This window comes from Schistocerca gregaria, chromosome 3, assembly GCF_023897955.1.
Source record: "Schistocerca gregaria isolate iqSchGreg1 chromosome 3, iqSchGreg1.2, whole genome shotgun sequence".
Taxonomy (NCBI): Eukaryota; Metazoa; Arthropoda; class Insecta; order Orthoptera; family Acrididae; genus Schistocerca; species Schistocerca gregaria.
The window spans coordinates 657,373,293-657,391,108 of record NC_064922.1 but is presented as its reverse complement, the minus strand read 5'-3'; the positions used below and the strand labels follow the sequence as shown (position 1 = coordinate 657,391,108).

Sequence of the window (17,816 nt, the reverse complement as noted above, 5' to 3'; positions counted from 1 at the left end):
ATATGGAAAGCAAAGAGCTTGCAGTTAAAGGGAGACCTGTTTCACAGTATCAAAGATATAGTACTCGTAGCTCTTAAGGTGTAAAGCTTGAAGTCCATGTTGACTAAACTTTTTGCTTTGAATGATTAGTGATATCCCCAAACATTGACCATTCCTCCTGCGACACCCTCTATATTTTCAGTCCCATCTTACAAGTCTAAAACTAGCAATTTGCAAGTAGCTTAATACAACCTTATCCCATGCACTATTTGTCATATGATGAAATGCAATCAATCACAAGATATATTTCCTGTTACCTTTTAAAAAATGTGTTCAGAACAAAAAAAGAAAAAATATGTAGATCAGACTGCTTGAAGAGTTTGACAGAGCACTGAAAGATCTAATTCGAAACAAGGCCCCAAGAGTAGACAACATTCCATTACAACTACTGACGGCCTCAGGAGAGCCAGTCCTGACAAAACTCTACCATCTGGTGAGCAAGATGTATGAGACAGGCGAAATACCCTCAGACTTCGAGAAGAATATAATAATCCCAAAGAAAGCAGGTGTTGACAGATGTGAAAATTACAGAACTATCAGTTTAATAAGTCACAGCTGCAAAATACTAATGCGAATTCTTTACAGACAAATGGAAAAACTAGTAGAATCCGACCTCGGGGAAGATCAGTTTGGATTCCGTAGAAATGTTGGAACACGTGAGGAAATACTGACCCTATGACTTATCTTAGAAAATAGATTGAGGAAAGGCAAACCTATGTTTCTAGCATTTGTAGACTAGGAGAAAGCTTTTGACAGTCTTAACTGGAATACTCTCTTTCAAATTCTGAAAGTGGCAGGGGTAAAATAGAGGGAGCGAAAGGCTATTTACAATTTGTACAGAAACCAGATGGAAGTTATAAGAGTAGAGGGACATGAAGGGAAGCAGTGGTTGGGAAGGGAGTGAGACAGGGCTGTAGCCTCTCCCCTATGTTATTCAATCTGTATATTGAGCAAGCAGTGAAGGAAACAAAAGAAAAGTTCGGAGTAGGTATTAAAATACATGAAGAAGAAATAAAAACATTGAGGTCAGAGACAGCAAAGCACTTGGAAGAGTTGTTGCATGGAATGGACAGTGTCTTGAAAGGAGGATATAAGATGAACGTCAACAAAAGGAAAAACGAGGATAATGGAATGTAGTCGAGTTAACTTGGGTGAGGCAGAGGGAATTAGATTAGGAAATGAGACACTTAAAGTAGTAAAGGAGTTTTGCTATTTGGGGAGCAAAATAACTGATAATGTCGAAGTAGAGAGGATATAAAATGTATACTGGCAATGGCAAGGAAAGCGTTTCAGAAGAAGAGAAATTTGTTAACATCGAGTATTGATTTAAGTGTCAGGAAGTCGTTTCTGAAGGTATTTGTATGGAGTGTTGCCATGTATGGAAGTGAAACATGGACGATAAATAGTTTGACAAGAAGAGAAAAGAAGCTTTTGAAATGTGGTGCTACTGAAGAATGCTGACGATTAGATGGGTAGATAACATAACTAATGAGGAGGTATTGAATAGAATTGGGGAGGAGTTTGTGGCACAACTTGACAGGAAGAAGGGACCAGTTGGTAGCACATGTTCTGAGGCATCAAGGGATCACAAATTTAGCATTGGAGGGCAGCATGGAGGGTAAAAATCGTAGAGGGAGACCAAGAGATGAATACGCTAAGCAGATTCAGAAGGATGTAGGTTGCAGTAGGTACTGGGAGATGAAGAAGCTTGCACAAGATAGAGTAGCATGGAGAGCTGCATCAAACCGGTCTCAGGACTGAAGACTACAACATACTTTTTAACAACACATTTTTAAGCATTGGAACACTACATCCTGCACTGTGAGTATATTACATTTTACCAAAATTAGCAAGTCAACTGCCATGCAAATAATAATGGCTGTTTTACTGCCAGGCCAGGCACCAGTGTCAGACATGAGGCTTAAGTCTCTGCTGTGGCTACTGACAATCTTGTAGCAGTTCATATGTTAACATTGTTCTTCACAAAGGCTACAAATGTGACCTCAGTTCTGATCTCACATTTTTCCAAGGAACTACATTTGTTTTGTTGTAGTTTTAGTGTAGTACTAGAAACCCACTACTATCCTCACCATGAGCTTCCACTGTTTACTAAATATGAATTTTAAGAAAATCACCACAGCTGTTTTTAATGTGCATTTATTAAGTTACTACTAGCTTTGTTCTACACTAATATCTGCAAGTGACAAATGTACTGGTGCCATGATCAAAAATTTTAAATTAATAAAATTATGAGGTCCCAGAGAGATTTCAAGTCTCAATCCAGCCTTGGTGCAAATTTTCATTTGTCATTTCAGTCTGCTTATACACACACAAAAAATTAAAAACTTTAATTCAAGACAGAATATACAGATCCCTCAAAACATGATTATACCTGAGAAAGTAACTTACATTTCAAAGTACCAAAAAACAAAAACAAAAAATGAGTTTTAAAATATTTTTAGAAAAACAACCAAAATTTGACAAGCAGAATTACCATGTACTTGTGAATAGAAGCCAACTGTGAGATTAGGATCAGATTACACATGAGGAGTCAGGTCTTTCAGACACGTCCAAAAGCACGCATACAGTTAAGACTATGCTTGGCAATGATCTCTTCAGTGCAGAGGCACACTAAGCTCTAACTAATGCAAATCAACGAGATGCCTGAGTAACGAGGCTGAAGAGAGCAGGGGCACATCAGTAATGTGTGGTTTAAGCAGAGAATTATGGTCTGACAGGAAGTGTGCTAGGGCAGTCCAAATGGTTGTGGTGGCCAATGTATCCGGATAGTATAGTCAGCTCATCTGTCTAGTAAGTAGGACACCCGGGTTCAAATCCCAGTCCGGCAAGAACTCTCAACTTGCTGTTTGATATAAATCAATGCCCACTGACAGGTAATGTTAATGCCTTTGTATCAAATTCCATCTTGTTATTGGTACCGAATTCAGATGATGTGTAGCAAGTATGTGCTCTGACCACATGAAGGGACAAGAGAAGTTGGGGAAGTTTACAAACTGAAGATCAGAGGCACCTACCTTTTTTGAGGAAGGGAAACAAGACCTTTTGTTTTCTCTTGTCCCAACAGGTGAGTTGCTTTGATCTCTAGTGAACTTCCACTCCATGCTAACCTTCCCAAAGCTACCCCCTCTTCCTTCGCTGAGGAAGGAACTTTCAATTCCAGAAGATGGGGTTAGTGTTTCCACTATTAAGGGTATGTTGGCAGTATTAGAATTTTAACCTCTCAAAAGTAACTGTCTCTGCAAGTGTGTAGTTTTCTGAAGTGAAGTCTCCTTTTTTATAAAATGACAATTTTTGCTATATACAGAGTGCATATCAGGTGATTTAATTTTGTTGGTACAGAAACACATTTTGTATGATAACTAGATGTTTACAAGGCATATAGACATAGTATGACAAATTCTCACAGGAATAACTATAATATTATAACCTAATATTCTACAACCATTAGTAAAACAATGGAGTTCAAATACATAAGTATTTATAATAAAAAAAACTAATGTTGATGAATAAATCAGATGAAACTGACACGCCTATTACAATGGCAGTACATGCTGCAACAATCACGGCAACTCAATGCACTGGTTCAGTTTTCCCTATGGGAATGCAATTTCCTAAACAAAAATCTCTACAATAAAATTTCCTTACATGTTCCACACTGCACAGTAAAATCACTGTATCAGCTGCTCTACAAATTACACTGAATAAGAAATTATAAATAGGCAATGCTGGCAGTCAGTAAAAAATATCCAATTTCATACATCTTTCCCTTTATGGCTATGTTCAGTTACAGCACTTATCACAGAAAGAGGCATGTCTAGATCACATCCTCTACTAACAGTTTACAGTTATGTGCATGTAGCAAATGGTTTCACTTTAATAGCTGGTAGCAGAACATGGCAACATCGCAGGGTAAAGGTAAAGTGGGGTGAGGTGGAGAAACAGACAATCACAATCTGCATAAAATTACATGGACTGAAGAGGAAACAATGAATGAGACCACCTTAGCAGATATAACCTGCCCATAAATAAAGCAGCACACTAGTGAGTGGTGAATTTCACTTGTCACTCCAAGCATATAGCCCATTGCAGCAATTCATTCTACGGCCATCCCAAGGTGTTACAAGTTGGGAAGCAATACCAATATGTAACAACTCTCATATCAACACATACATCAATTAGAATCAGGATCAGTTGATTTAATGACAAGGCAATATCTACATGTATGATAAGTATGCATACATTTGGGAGAAATGTAGAATGTTATCTCGCAAATGCTGAACAAGCCCAGTTGATAACCACAGACACACTGCTAATTATAAGCCATGGTATGACCAAATAAAAACGAAAGTACTGATTAGCATAAACGACATTAGTGGTGAACTTAACATCAAAATTGGGCACCCTGTGGTAGATAAAGTGAAGCAATTCTTCCAGTTCAGAAACAAAGTAAAGAGATGACAGGGGACGAAGGAAGGATGTGGGATGTGAATGGTTATTTTTCCATTTATAACTCCTTCCTGTGTCCACCCTCACCATATCAAGTTGCTCTTACATGTACTTAGGTGAGGTGCTTTCCACTATCCTCTTTCCCCCAGAGGGAGAATACTGTGCCAATGCATTTACAGGGTGTTTCAAAAATGACCGGTATATTTGAAACAGCAATACTAACTAAACGAGCAGCGATAGATATACACCGTTTGTTGCAATATGCTTGGGACAACAGTACTTTTTCAGACAAACTTTCAAAATTACAGTAGTTACAATTGTCAACAACAGATGGCGTTGCGGTCTGGGAAACTCTATAGTACGATATTTTCCACATATCCATCATGCGTAGCAATAATATGGCTTAGTCTCTGAATGAAATTACCTGAAACCTTTAACAACGTGTCTGGCGGAATGGTTTCACATGCAGATGAGATGTACTGCTTCAGCTGTTCAATTGTTACTGGATTCTGGCGGTACACCTGGTCTTTCAAGTGTCCCCACATAAAGAAGTCACAGGGGTTCATGTCTGGTGAATAGGGAGGCCAATCCACGCCACCTCCTGTTTGTTTCGGATAGCCCAAACCAATCACACGATCATCGAAATATTCATTCAGGAAATTAAAGACATCGGCCGTGCGATGTGGCCAGGCACCATCTTGCACAAACCACGAGGTGTTCGCAGTGTCGTCTAAGGCAGTTTGTACCGCCACAAATTCACGAAGAATGTCCAGATAGCGTGATGCACTAATCGTTTCGGATCTGAAAAATGGGCCAATGATTCCTTTGGAAGAAATGGCAGCCCAGACCAGTACTTTGAGGATGCAGGGATGATGCGACTGCAACATGGGGCTTTTCGGTTCCCCATATGCGACAGTTCTGTTTATTGACGAAGCCGTCCAGGTAAAAATAAGCTTCGTCAGTAAACCAAATGCTGCCCACACGCATATCGCCGTCATCAATCCTGTGCACTAAATGGTTAGCGAATGTCTCGTGCAGCAATGGTAGCGGCGCTGAGGGGTTGCCGCGTTTCAATTTTGTATGGATAGAGGTGTAAACTCTGGCGCATGAGACGATACGTGGACGTTGGCGTCATTTGGAGTGCAGCTGCAACACGGCGAACGGAAACCCGAGGCCGCTGTCGGATCACCTGCTGCACTAGCTGCGCGTTGCCCTCTGTGGTTGCCGTACGCGGTCGCCCTACCTTTCCAGTACGTTCATCCGTCACATTCCCAGTCCGTTGAAATTTTTCAAACAGGTCCTTTATTGTATCGATTTTCGGTCCTTTGGTTACATTAAACCTCCATTGAAAACTTCGTTTTGTTGCAACAACACTGTTCTAGGCGGTGTAATTCCAACACCAGAAAAATCCTCTAAGGAATAAACCATGTTGTCCACAGCACACTTGCACGTTGTGAACAGCACATGCTTACAGCAGAAAGACGACGTACAGAATGGCGCACCCACAGACTGTGTTGTCTTCTATATCTTTCACATCACTTGCAGCGCCATCTGTTGTTGAAAATTGTAACTACTGTAATTTCGAAAGTTTGTCAGCCTGAAAATTTACTGTTGTCCCAAGCATATTGCAACAAACGGTGTATTTCTATCGCTGCTCGTTTAGTTTTTATTGCCTTTTCAAATATACCGGTCCTTTTTGAAACACCCTGTACATATTACTATATAATGAGTAGTTATCTAAACAATGGAACTAGTATTCAATTAAACTGTCCTACATTAGAACTGAAAGAAATTTAACAAAAGGACAGATGCCATTAAATGACCTTGATTCCCCAACAGATGACCCACAAGCAATTTTGACTTACATGGTTCTGGTGCAAATTCACTTTTAAGAACCATCAATCCACTTTTCCATCTCACCTGATCTCAAACCAGACACTCTTGTTGACAGTAGAAAAATTTTTAATTGCAGATGCATGACTCTCTCTTAAACAATATACTTAACACTGAATAACTACAATTCATTTGCCATCAACCGTTGTCACATGCAAAAAAAGTCCAAATTGGAAGAGGTGTAACAATTTCAGAATGTATGAATATTAATTACCATGACCAACTTGCACAGATAATGTTAAAGCAATTGTTTTAGAATTTAGGTAAATCACAATTACTGTGTTTAAGCAATAACCCAGACCTGCATATGAATACACACAATACCAAAGAGCAACTGGGTTCCCATAGTTTGTTGATAATTATACATTTACTCACAAATGTATCTCTCTCAGTCACAATAGCTAACTGAGATTACAAGCATACAATTACTTCACTACTTTCCTATTTGTGTTACTGAGAATGAATTTATGCTGCACTTTAGTTTCTATTAGCTTCAGCATACTAATTGGGTGCCATAAAATTCCTGGGGAAGGAGCGTGTGTTCACATAATTATGCTTGCATTTTCTGTAGCTGTTGGTGCAGCACTCAATAAGCAGATATTAATTTCCATATTTGGTCTGCAACTTAAAAGCTTGAAGAAGTCAAATAAGTGATTTTGCACATTTGAAGCCTTATTCAAAGGGTATGTGTAATGCCTGCATCAAGATTAAACTACTCAGCTCGTGGATCTGAGTCATGCTTTCGCAATATTCTTCACCCATGGCAATAGAACGAAAGCTGTCAAAAATAGTTATTTTGTCTAAAAATAAGACCGATATGACCACAATCTTTACTGGAGCTCAAAGATTCATAGTAGATACAAGACTAACTATTAACACAAATTTATTAAGTTAATGAGTTTTTATCTCAGAACATACTTTAAATATTGCATAAATGTGAGAAACCAAACTGATGGATCTGTTACAACAACTTGTATTTCGAACACTCGTCCTTTAACTTCAGCACACCTTTTAACTTAGACCACAAGTGAAAAACAGCAGCAACCAAAATTTAGTCCATTTATTTAAAACAATATAGTCCACCTGGTTAAGAAATAGACCTTACCTCATAGCATTTGACCTCTATTTATCCAAATAAGATTGGTGACCTAAACTTTCTCAAAAGGTACTTTCAAATGGCCTTTACTAGCACACTAAAACCGTCAAAATTGATCAGTTGCTGAACCTGGTGTCATTGGTAAAACAAACCGCTTGGATCTGAGGGCTGTGATGGAACCATACCAACAGCCTACTGCAATTTAACTGACTGCAGCGCTACGTCCTTTGACAGTACAAGTGGAGTCTATTCTTGGGACTGTGCGATTGAGTTTAGTGCAATATCGTGCCACAGGAACCCAACAAAGATGTGTAACATGTTTAAGAATCGAAAATATTTGAAGCTAATCATTAAAAATAAAGCTTAGAGAAAAAAAATTGTTGCAACAATTAACTCTTGCAGAAACTATAAATTCCCTAGATCTCCACCTCTTGTTTTCACATGAAGCAGAATTTTTAATGACAATCAGTTGTACCACTAGATATTAAATAAAAATAGTCACTTTACCTGTATATGCAAATCAAAGTATTTGCCTCTATTCAACATCACCATCACACTTCAACAGACTGAACTAAAGCTTAAATCTACCACTTAATTTCTCAGCCTCTTCCGAACTAGAGTTTTAGCATGGCAGAACATCATGAAGTTGCACTTATGTTGCAAAAAGTAACTGACTGCCATAAAGGAATTAATCCAACATACACCAACCCCAAAACCTACAGGAACAATGATTACCTGTTCAGTCTGTTCTAAATTTTTGATAAATGAGACTTTGTTACTATTACTTTGCCAGGCTCACAATTTGATGTGTAACTACATATTTTCTTAAAGGTATGAAAGAACGAGCAGGGAGCAACACAATCATAATTAATACAATAACGAGTTTATGAGCTTTTAATTCTTATAATTACTTTCACACATACAAATACACAGAAGAGTAAAAAAATTATGTCAGTTCACAGATCTACTTTGTATTTGAAAGGACACACGTATCCACAATCGTTTTAAAATTACAGTTGTTACAAATCCAAGTGATTAATGAAGAAATAATTTTGTACTGAAATTAATATAAAACCTCGTGTGGCACATTCTGTCACTATTAAATTATGTAATGGTATCACTTGCCACTGTCTCCACTTCTGTTAAGGCAAATGAATATAAACTACTAAATTACTTCATCCCAGTTGTGTATTAGCAACTTCTGTTACAAAATGAAAATGAGCACATTTACTTCCACTCATTTTCCTCAAATCAATTGGCAAGTGCTAACGCAGAAAAAGGGCAAGTCTTATTTCACATTGGAAACTGTATTACCATTTCTTCTCATTAAAACAAAATGAGAATTTGCATATATAATTTTAGTCGACAAAATGGTTTTTCAGATATTTCATCATGCCAAACATCCGGAAGCGCTTGACACCTAAAAATTGAAACACGAGTTAAATTCAGCTCACCAGAACAGTCAATTCAACTTACACACTATGTAAAACACGCACTTACCAAAAACTTTCATCAGTTCATCATCACATATAGCAAACTGCTTGTTTTTCGGGTCCTGCAAAACAAAATTACATAAATTTACAATTGTGAATTCATAAAAACATGAAACAAATCATTTAAATAAAACAACTTACGTAAAGATTTCTTTCTTTAATGATGCCCCATATCTTTTTGACAACTTCATGGCGGGGCATTGAGTCTTGTCCCATAAGTGCAGCCAATTCTGGGCTAAGGCTTTTGGCTTTGATGTAGCCTCCCCCACCACCTCGTTTTGCCTAGAAGTGCAATTAGAAACCACAATCAGACAAAAAATTCCAACCAAATGAAAAATTTGACACCTAAACATGTGACCTAAAACATACTGAAATCTGAACTTAACTCTAGGAATTTAACATCAAAAACACATCAGGGGAATAATCAGAAATATATCTGTTTTACTGCAGCAAAGTCAGCAAAAGTAGAATCTCAGAGTGGTCTCAGCTCTACAGAAGACTGTTTTGCCCACAAGCATTCCCACTTCACAGTTTCAAGTTGGCAAGGGGCATTGCCAGTTGTATGGCATTTTTTGCCAACTATACTCTAGATCTCATTATAGGCCAAGACAGGAACATTTAACATTAAACTGAAGTGTTACTTACGCCTCCTTTCTTTTTCGCTCCACCGCCACCACCACCTCCACCAGAACTGCTTTTCCTTGCTTTTGCCCAGTCTTCATCACTGTCACTGTCACTACCCTTCTTCTTCTTCGCTGGAGGTTTGCCCTTTTTTGGCGAGGCACCCTTAGACTTTTTGGATGGATTATATTCCTCATCACTTGCGTCCTGAAACAAATGCATGAATTTAATTCAACAATATTCTGAATTACCACAGGAAGCACCGAGTTGGTGACAGCAACAATGACAAGACAGCTTAACATACAAGCTTTCAGACAAAAAGTTGTTCTTCCAAACTACAAAACACACACACACACACACACACACACACACACACACACACACAAATATTTAACACATTTTACTTCTTTATCTGCCATGTGTAAAGTTAGGCAGATATTTCAGCTATTATAGTACTTACATCATCTGAGCCTTCATCACTTTCTTCACTGCTGCCTTTCTTGGGCCGCTTCGTGGGCTTTTTAGCTGCTCTCTTTGCTTTAGGTTTTTCATCTTCTTCCTCCTCGTCCTCTTCCTCTTCTTCTTCCTCCTCCTCATCCTCTTCCTCATCTTCATCCTTACTGTTTTTCTTTTTTCCATCTTGTTTCTCTTTGAGACATTCCATTACCAAGTCATCCACTTCCTTTTTCCTGAAAATTGGCACAACATACTCCTGCATTTGCTCTGATACAAATACACAGCAAACATTTTAAAAAATGGAAATTAGGCTGTGATGTGAAGTTATTAAACTGCACATGCACAAAAATGGGGGAACTTTCTGAAAACTGTTCTCTAAGGTCAAGGACATAATATCCACTGTATAACTGTAAAGTTGAGCTCATGCACTGTGTGAAAATCAGCTGCCCATATAAAAAACATTAACCGAAGAATTAGTTAAATCCAAATTGACAAGTGCCCTAAAGCTACCCAAATCCAATGCACTCACCAAAAACGATCTTGCATTAAGAGAGCAACATCTAGATACATAAACATTTATAAGATCAGAGGTAAAGAAAATCAAATAAGCAAAAATGGAGAGAAACAAAGGAGACCTCTACATTTTTGGACACTATCTTAAAATACCAAAGGCAATTACACCATCTGTTGCCCGAGATGGCAATATGTACTATGTTAAATTATTCCCATGCACCTAATTTCTATTATTCCCGCCACATCATTTAACCTAAATTAACTGATTAGCTTACTTGGGTAGTAAGTACATTTTCATTCCACAGGCTGTCTTAGGACATTACTCCTTAAAAAATTATTTTTCTGAATAGAAGAATGCACAACAAAGTTATTTTTCACTTACAAAGCTGCACTTGCATGCACAAGTAAGTTCGATTTGTGAAACAACCAACAACACAACCTTTTACTTATGGAAGACATGAGTTACGAGTGCACTAATGTAAAAAAGCAAAAAAATCCAGTAAACAGCAGCCAAGAAGTATTAATGCAGGGTAAACCACCACATTCAAATTTAACTTTGACAAAACTCGAATACTAATCATTAACTAAATTGTAATATATGAACTTACAAATTTACGAGATAACTAGGCACCATGAATGGGTCATTACAACTAAAAACCTTTTGCTTTTATACAAAACAACATGATGGAGATATTACCTGTCTGAAAGATCAACATCCAGCTTCTCTTCAATCTGCTGGCGGACTTTTTTGGATGATGTTGATGTAAGATCAGCATCCTTCAGGATAGCTATGGACATATCCAGCATAAATATTAATACAAAGCTATTTTTCAAATTTGTACATTATCAACCTGTACACAAGGAGACAAATTCGAATTTTGGCTCATTCAATAAATTTCATGCATCACATTACCATTCACTGGTTGTAACTGACCATTGTATCCAATCACTTTTGGGAATGTAACTGTGACACTAATAGTTCCTCATGCAATATTCATCAGATTCCCCTTAAATGTGGCAGGAAGAAAATACCACACTGAAACTTCTAGCCATGACCTCCACTACAAACTAGTACAGTGATTGCTGAAAGGATATAAGTTGGTGGGATGGGGCAGGCAAGTGCCAATGCCATGCAGTAACTGCTCTCAATGCCAATTGTATTGAAGTTTATGAATGGAGACACTGAACATATGAAACAATGTTAGTGATAATGTAATGCTCTCTCTGCCTAGAGAAAACTAGACAGTAACAGTATGGCTGAATCTCTAGCTCTCAATGATCAATTACCAAAACCTACTACTACATGTAGGGGGCAATTATTTCTTCACAGATTACTATCAACACCTTTTCCTACTGTAATTAATATGCTCAGTGCAGTCCAGCTATTTTTTTTTTTTTACCATGAGCACATTTAATGCCCTATGCAGCTAGCTCTTTATGGTGTTACAGCCTGTGTATTTGGGCAGTTTATTTTTACTGTTTGTGATACACACAGCTGCAATCCACATGCCACCCTTGTGTCCACTTGTATACAAGTCAGCTTACACATAAATCATTCTGTTAATGAGCCACTACACTGGGCATTTGATCCACACACCTGTAAATACTACAGTGCTGCAGACGTTAAGTTGAGGCTAGTGGTTATTTGTGTTTCTTAAGATGGATGTCTCATATGACAACAACCATTTGGCTTTAACCAACACGCTTAATGAGCATGTGATGTAAGAAGCAAGTACTTTTATCAATCTTTTGGCTACAGTTGTTACTTTGTTGTTTAAACTATATTTGCAACTTCAAATTTAATTTTAAGGGTCCACTACACCTTCGGAGGAAGACAATTTTTGAAAGTGTCTAAACTAGGTCAAGGGTTTCAATAACGTTTTACTTGCAACTGGTTGGCTGATTTTTCAAACCTCTACAAGTTTACTGTCCTACAACCACATTTCACATTTTACGGCTAGGTTATTTTCATGTGAAGAGCTTGGTCAGTTGCGACACAGTGACATCACCCAAGTTACGTGGCTCACTTATAAATGAAAGAATTACTAGTAATGTTACTCATAAATCTATCAGTGTATAGTGAACCAGTGTTGGTGAGGGGCTCTGAACAAACCTAGTGGGCTTTCAAACTAAGAAAATTAAACTAAAGGATACAAAGTTTGTCAAGTATAAATTTACGGCCAAACTCTTTCAACAGTGAGGCAGGAAAGAGAATAAAGACGCCCAGCACTGTGCCCATCCTTTCTCCCCCAAATAAATTTGAACGTATGATAACAGGTTTCAGCACGAAAAATTTTATGCAATCTCATCGAGGGGCAAGGAAGTAGTGTTAATGGTTTAAACGATTAATCCAACCAAATTTTAACAAAATAGTTTTCAGGAACTAATTTTTAAATTTTCAAAATTTTATATAATCTTATAGCAAAAAATTAAGTGCAAAAATTTACTTGATTTTTCGCAATATTTATTTAAAATAATTTATTCTAAATAAATATTTCTGAAGACGAAAAATACGCCGGCGGCACACAGCCATCACTACACAATGAACACCGATTAACTGGTCTTATAACTACCAACGGAAAAATCTTGCCTCAAAGCTAGATTAATTTTGTTTTTATCGGAATTAGGTTTACAATATCATATACTATACGTATACAATTGCTCAAAGGCAATGGATGCTTCTTTCTGTGGCACATTGTGATCGCGTCATTACGACCGTTAGGATTATTCAAAACAACGGTTCAAAGCCACATTTTCTAAACAGAAATATACGATATTTAATACTATTTCATGCTTATTTTTAGGTCTCCGACAATAGAACATTATTTTAAAAATTATTTCTAACATCCAAAACACTCTTAAACACTAATAAACAATAATATTCCAATTTACCGGCAATTTCCTTGCGGAGCTCGTCTTTCGAGATGTCTGCCATTTTAGCCAGTAAGGACAGTTCTACCAACAACTTGTGCTTGGAGGGACGCTACAGAACACTACGCTTGTCGCTTTGAAGATGGCTACAGCGTTGCCACAGCAAGATCCTGTGAAGTACAGTAGTTGCTCTGGAACCACTGAACTGAAGACAGAAGGATAGCATCGTTGTTATTTAGATAACCCAAAACGAGAGAGGATTTAAATTTTAAACTGCAATATTAACTGTTCTAGAATAATGATGCCTACTCATTATCTCGCATTTATTTGACGTAGCAGCCATATGTTATTACCTACTTCCTGACTCTAAAAATCAGCAGGTAGTAAATATATACGAGTAGTATTTTATTTATTTGGTCATATTGATAATACAACCATTTACATATAACAATATTTAATAACAAATTTCCTTACTTAAACTATGGTTTCCTTTAAATAAATATATGATATCCACGTCAAACTTAGCTACTATTTTATGCTCTGCCGTTTTAGTCTCTAATATTTTATACACTCGCATACCAATCATGGGTAGCAAACAGTCTACGGCAGATGGTACATGTTGAAAGATTTTGTAAAGAATGTCAGTAAATGTATTTGTTGCTGCCAGAGGCCTATCTCCTGCAGAAAAAAAACAAGTAGTTCAAGTCTCTATTTAATATACCATCATACTTACAACATTGGGCTCAGTAACGTCCATTCGAAGCAAATAACTAGAAAATGAACTGTAGTTGAATCAAATCCTTATTAGCGACGTTGTTGTTTTCTCTGCTTCCTTTAAACGAAATAAAACAACGTTTACTGGGGATATCCGCCTATATGTTAGCTTCACTTTTGCCTCTTACGATTTTAAATCGGTTCCACCTACTGTCCTATTCTTAAAAGGCTCGTTTTATCGCCATAATGCTAATATCAGTTCCTGATGATTTGAAATTATAGGTTTGTGTCAGGTTCATTGTCTCTGCCGCAAGTCTATCCACATGCCTTAGATGACCCCTTAGCGATATAAACTGTACCTGTTGGCCAACTGCACTGCTTCTTTCAACTTATTCCTTGATAGCTAGGATACTTTTATGAGGTATCTGCACTGTGTTGGAAGACTGTACAGACTGAAGTACGCTCTTAGCTATCTGAAATGATTAGAAGTTTCACAGGTAAAGTTGTTCTCTTTCCAAAATAAATATTCTACACACATAATTCCTTCTCAAATGACATATGCTTCCGCAGAGAAGGGACTACTATCCTTTATATGTGGCAGGTAGGTACTGTTAAGATACAGATTAGTGCTGAGCACAGAGTCCGGTAAAGCGTTTTCTGTTGAGTAATTTGCAGGTCATTTAAGTTCGAGATAACATATATGCATAGCTATGTTTTATGGAGTAGAAGACTGTCTCTAAGACTAATTGAGGCCACACGGTAGAGGAGACACACACGTTTTCCGCGTTCTGAGAATTACCTTTATATCAGGTCACCCAACTCGAGGACTGGAACTCGGCCACTACAGGTGGCAAGGACAGCAGGAAAGATTCCACCTCTTACTCCTATTAGGTTTGCTACAAGGACTTCTTGGTATATCGCAGAGGTGCGCCGTAGCTCAATAAACGAGTCTTTGAATAACCGAGGGAGTAGCTTTTCAGCTCATTCCCTTGCAGTTTCTGGAGTGTCAACACCGTGAGGTTCAGTATACAGCAACTACTGCCTTTTACTGGCTAGTGCTTCCCATTATCTTGGGAACAGCCTAGGTTAGTCATCCATGAACCACTCGTGATGTTTGGTGTTACTAAGCACATGGCAATCACAATGGTTGCGACTGTACTACCGTTGTATCATCTGCAACCAAGATACTAGCACCGCAAATCGACATGTAGCATGGTAAGCTGTTTTGGCCGAATCTTGTCATTGTTATTATAAGCATGTCCCATGGTTAGATTCTTCTGTTATAGTGATACCCATTATTTCATTTCCGTGCTTTCTTTGGGGATTGGTCTTTATTCTGAAGCCTGCTTTGTTGTGTGAAATTGTGCACTTTCAACTTGTCCTACAGCAAGTCTCTTGCTCCCACGGTGGCTGCATTCTGTGAGAGATAATTTAATGAAACTTGTGATAGGGCCGTCTTTCATTTATGTGCTCATTTTGGAATATGTATTTCTCCAGATTATCCCAAATTTCATTGCCTATAGGTTCCCTGCAGCTGCCTTCGTAAATCATTCACAGAAAGCTTTTAATCTGAATGAAGTCCTCTGATTTTATTTCATTCAATAGTGTTTCTTAATAACTGAGATATATATGTCTCTGTTTCCGTTTCTTCAGCCAAGTATTTCTTTTTTCATTAGTTTTTTCTTTCTTAATGATTTTTCAGTAATAATAATAATAATAATAATAATAATAATAATAATGCAACAGCCATGGTGTCTGTTTTTATCCATGGCACTGTAAACTTCCAGTTGCCCATCTCATAATGCAACTATAGCGGAAACACTTCAGCAAGTACTTCCAGAAAGTTTCTGAAATTAATTTGTTGAAGCGACATGCAGAAGGAAATTTGTGCAAGATTTTGTTCTAATGCAAGCACCTCAGTAAAGCGCTTGAGGAAGTTATGTGTGTAAGTTACTTGCTAGTAGACACACATGTGTATACTCTATTAGACTTGCTCAGTGAGATAGTCTTTATAAGGAACCCAAGCTAAATAGTATCAAAGGTCAAACCCAAAACCTTCACGCATGCCTTTATTTGAAGCAGGTATTTGATCATTTCTAGAGTTTAAGTAACATTTCCAATCTTTGATGGCTAAAAATCACTCCAGTGGTTTATTCTTCAGACATTTCAATATCATTATCGAAAGTCTGTTGATAAAAACAACTGAGTGCTTCATAAAGGCTTTTTGTGTCTCTTAAAGTACCTCACCAGATTTATTTATATAGAAACCACAAGCAAGTTGGGTGATCTCTATCTATTTGTCTTTGAATGCGCGCTTGTACCAAATTGAAATTGGGCTTAAAATTGTTCTCAGAGCGTGTCCCTAGGTTCATAAGGGGTGTTCTGAAGGACCCTTTTGATAGCGTAATACTAGGATGATCCAAAAAGTTGTCAGCCTGTTAGTGAAAACGACAATTTACACCTTGAAAGTAGTTTTATTTTTCAACATAATCTTATTTAATATCCACACATTTCATCTAGTGGTACTCCAAGGCCGTATCCACTCAATGACGCCATGTTTCTTCCTGCCGATGGCACAATCTTTGCATTCATTTCTTTTCAAACAGAATAACTGGCTTTTATCCCCTGCATAGACTGCAATTTCGATTCTGATGTGTAGTGGTGACTCCATGTTTCATCCACCGTCATTTATCGACACAAAAAGTCACTTCTGTTTTTGTTAAAAAGCACCAAGCACTTTTTATTTGTGATCTGCAGTGAGCACACGCGCCACCCATCTTGCAAAAAGCAGTCTCATATTCGCTTTCTCATTTAAGACGTGAGCAACACGTTCCATAGAGCATTATCAATTTTACACTCCTTTATACTCCAGTCTTCCAAAATGATATCATGCACTTTTGTCGATGATTTCTGGCGTGCTTCAACTTTTTGGACGCCCTTCGCGCAGATCATGTTGGCCGTCTTCTCAACCATGTTTAAACTAGGCAACCCACTTCTTGACTGTGGAAACTGCAGGTGAGGCGCCGCCATGCACATTTACAAGCTATAAATAAATTTTGGTCATTGCTAAATCTTCTTTTAAGAAGAAATTAATCGTGTGATGCCTGGTTATGGCTGAGAACCTTGCAGATAGACCTCATATATTGTGAGATAGAATATTGCTGATCTTCTATATGAAGTTAAATGGAAGTCTTATTTTAGATTACTTTTCCAATGGTAAGGGAATATGACATTGTAAGAAATTCATTTAATGTCAACGAGGAATGTAGTCAAAAATTTCTTTTCAGTGAATGTTGAATGAATGTTAGTGATGACAAGAGCAAGATTATCAAATGTCCTCCTTCCATGACGACACTCATATTGGTAAGTCGATAGTATATTATTAAATTCCATACCTGAGTCTGATGATACCTCCAATAACTGTTAGGCCTATCTCTCACACTCCTTAGTGGCATGTACAGTGCTACTCAATGTTGCTATGGTTTCACTGACAGTTACCAGCTTTCAGATCAATTTTATTGGTTTTAATTTTATGTGGTTTTAATGTTAACTTCTTAATGGAGTATTTTACATGATGTGGGCATTATTGATCTTAAATTCGTTCATCAGTCACCACATGTATTTCTTGAATTTTCTGATGAAGACATCCAGAG

At 37.6% G+C, this 17,816-nt stretch overlaps 1 protein-coding gene across 1 annotated transcript; it reads right to left on the bottom strand.

Annotated features, from left to right (window-relative positions):
- Positions 1 to 8,371: 8,371 nt before the first annotated feature.
- On the bottom strand, positions 8,372 to 13,646 carry LOC126354830 (uncharacterized). The gene is made up of 7 exons (XM_050004775.1): positions 13,471 to 13,646; positions 11,276 to 11,366; positions 10,070 to 10,298; positions 9,634 to 9,816; positions 9,130 to 9,270; positions 8,996 to 9,050; positions 8,372 to 8,915 (listed from the first exon to the last, which is right to left on the bottom strand). The coding sequence occupies exons 1-7, from the start codon at positions 13,511 to 13,513 to the stop codon at positions 8,854 to 8,856; spliced, it is 804 nt and encodes a 267-aa protein (XP_049860732.1). The 5' UTR covers positions 13,514 to 13,646; the 3' UTR covers positions 8,372 to 8,853.
- Between the last annotated feature and the right edge of the window lie 4,170 nt (positions 13,647 to 17,816).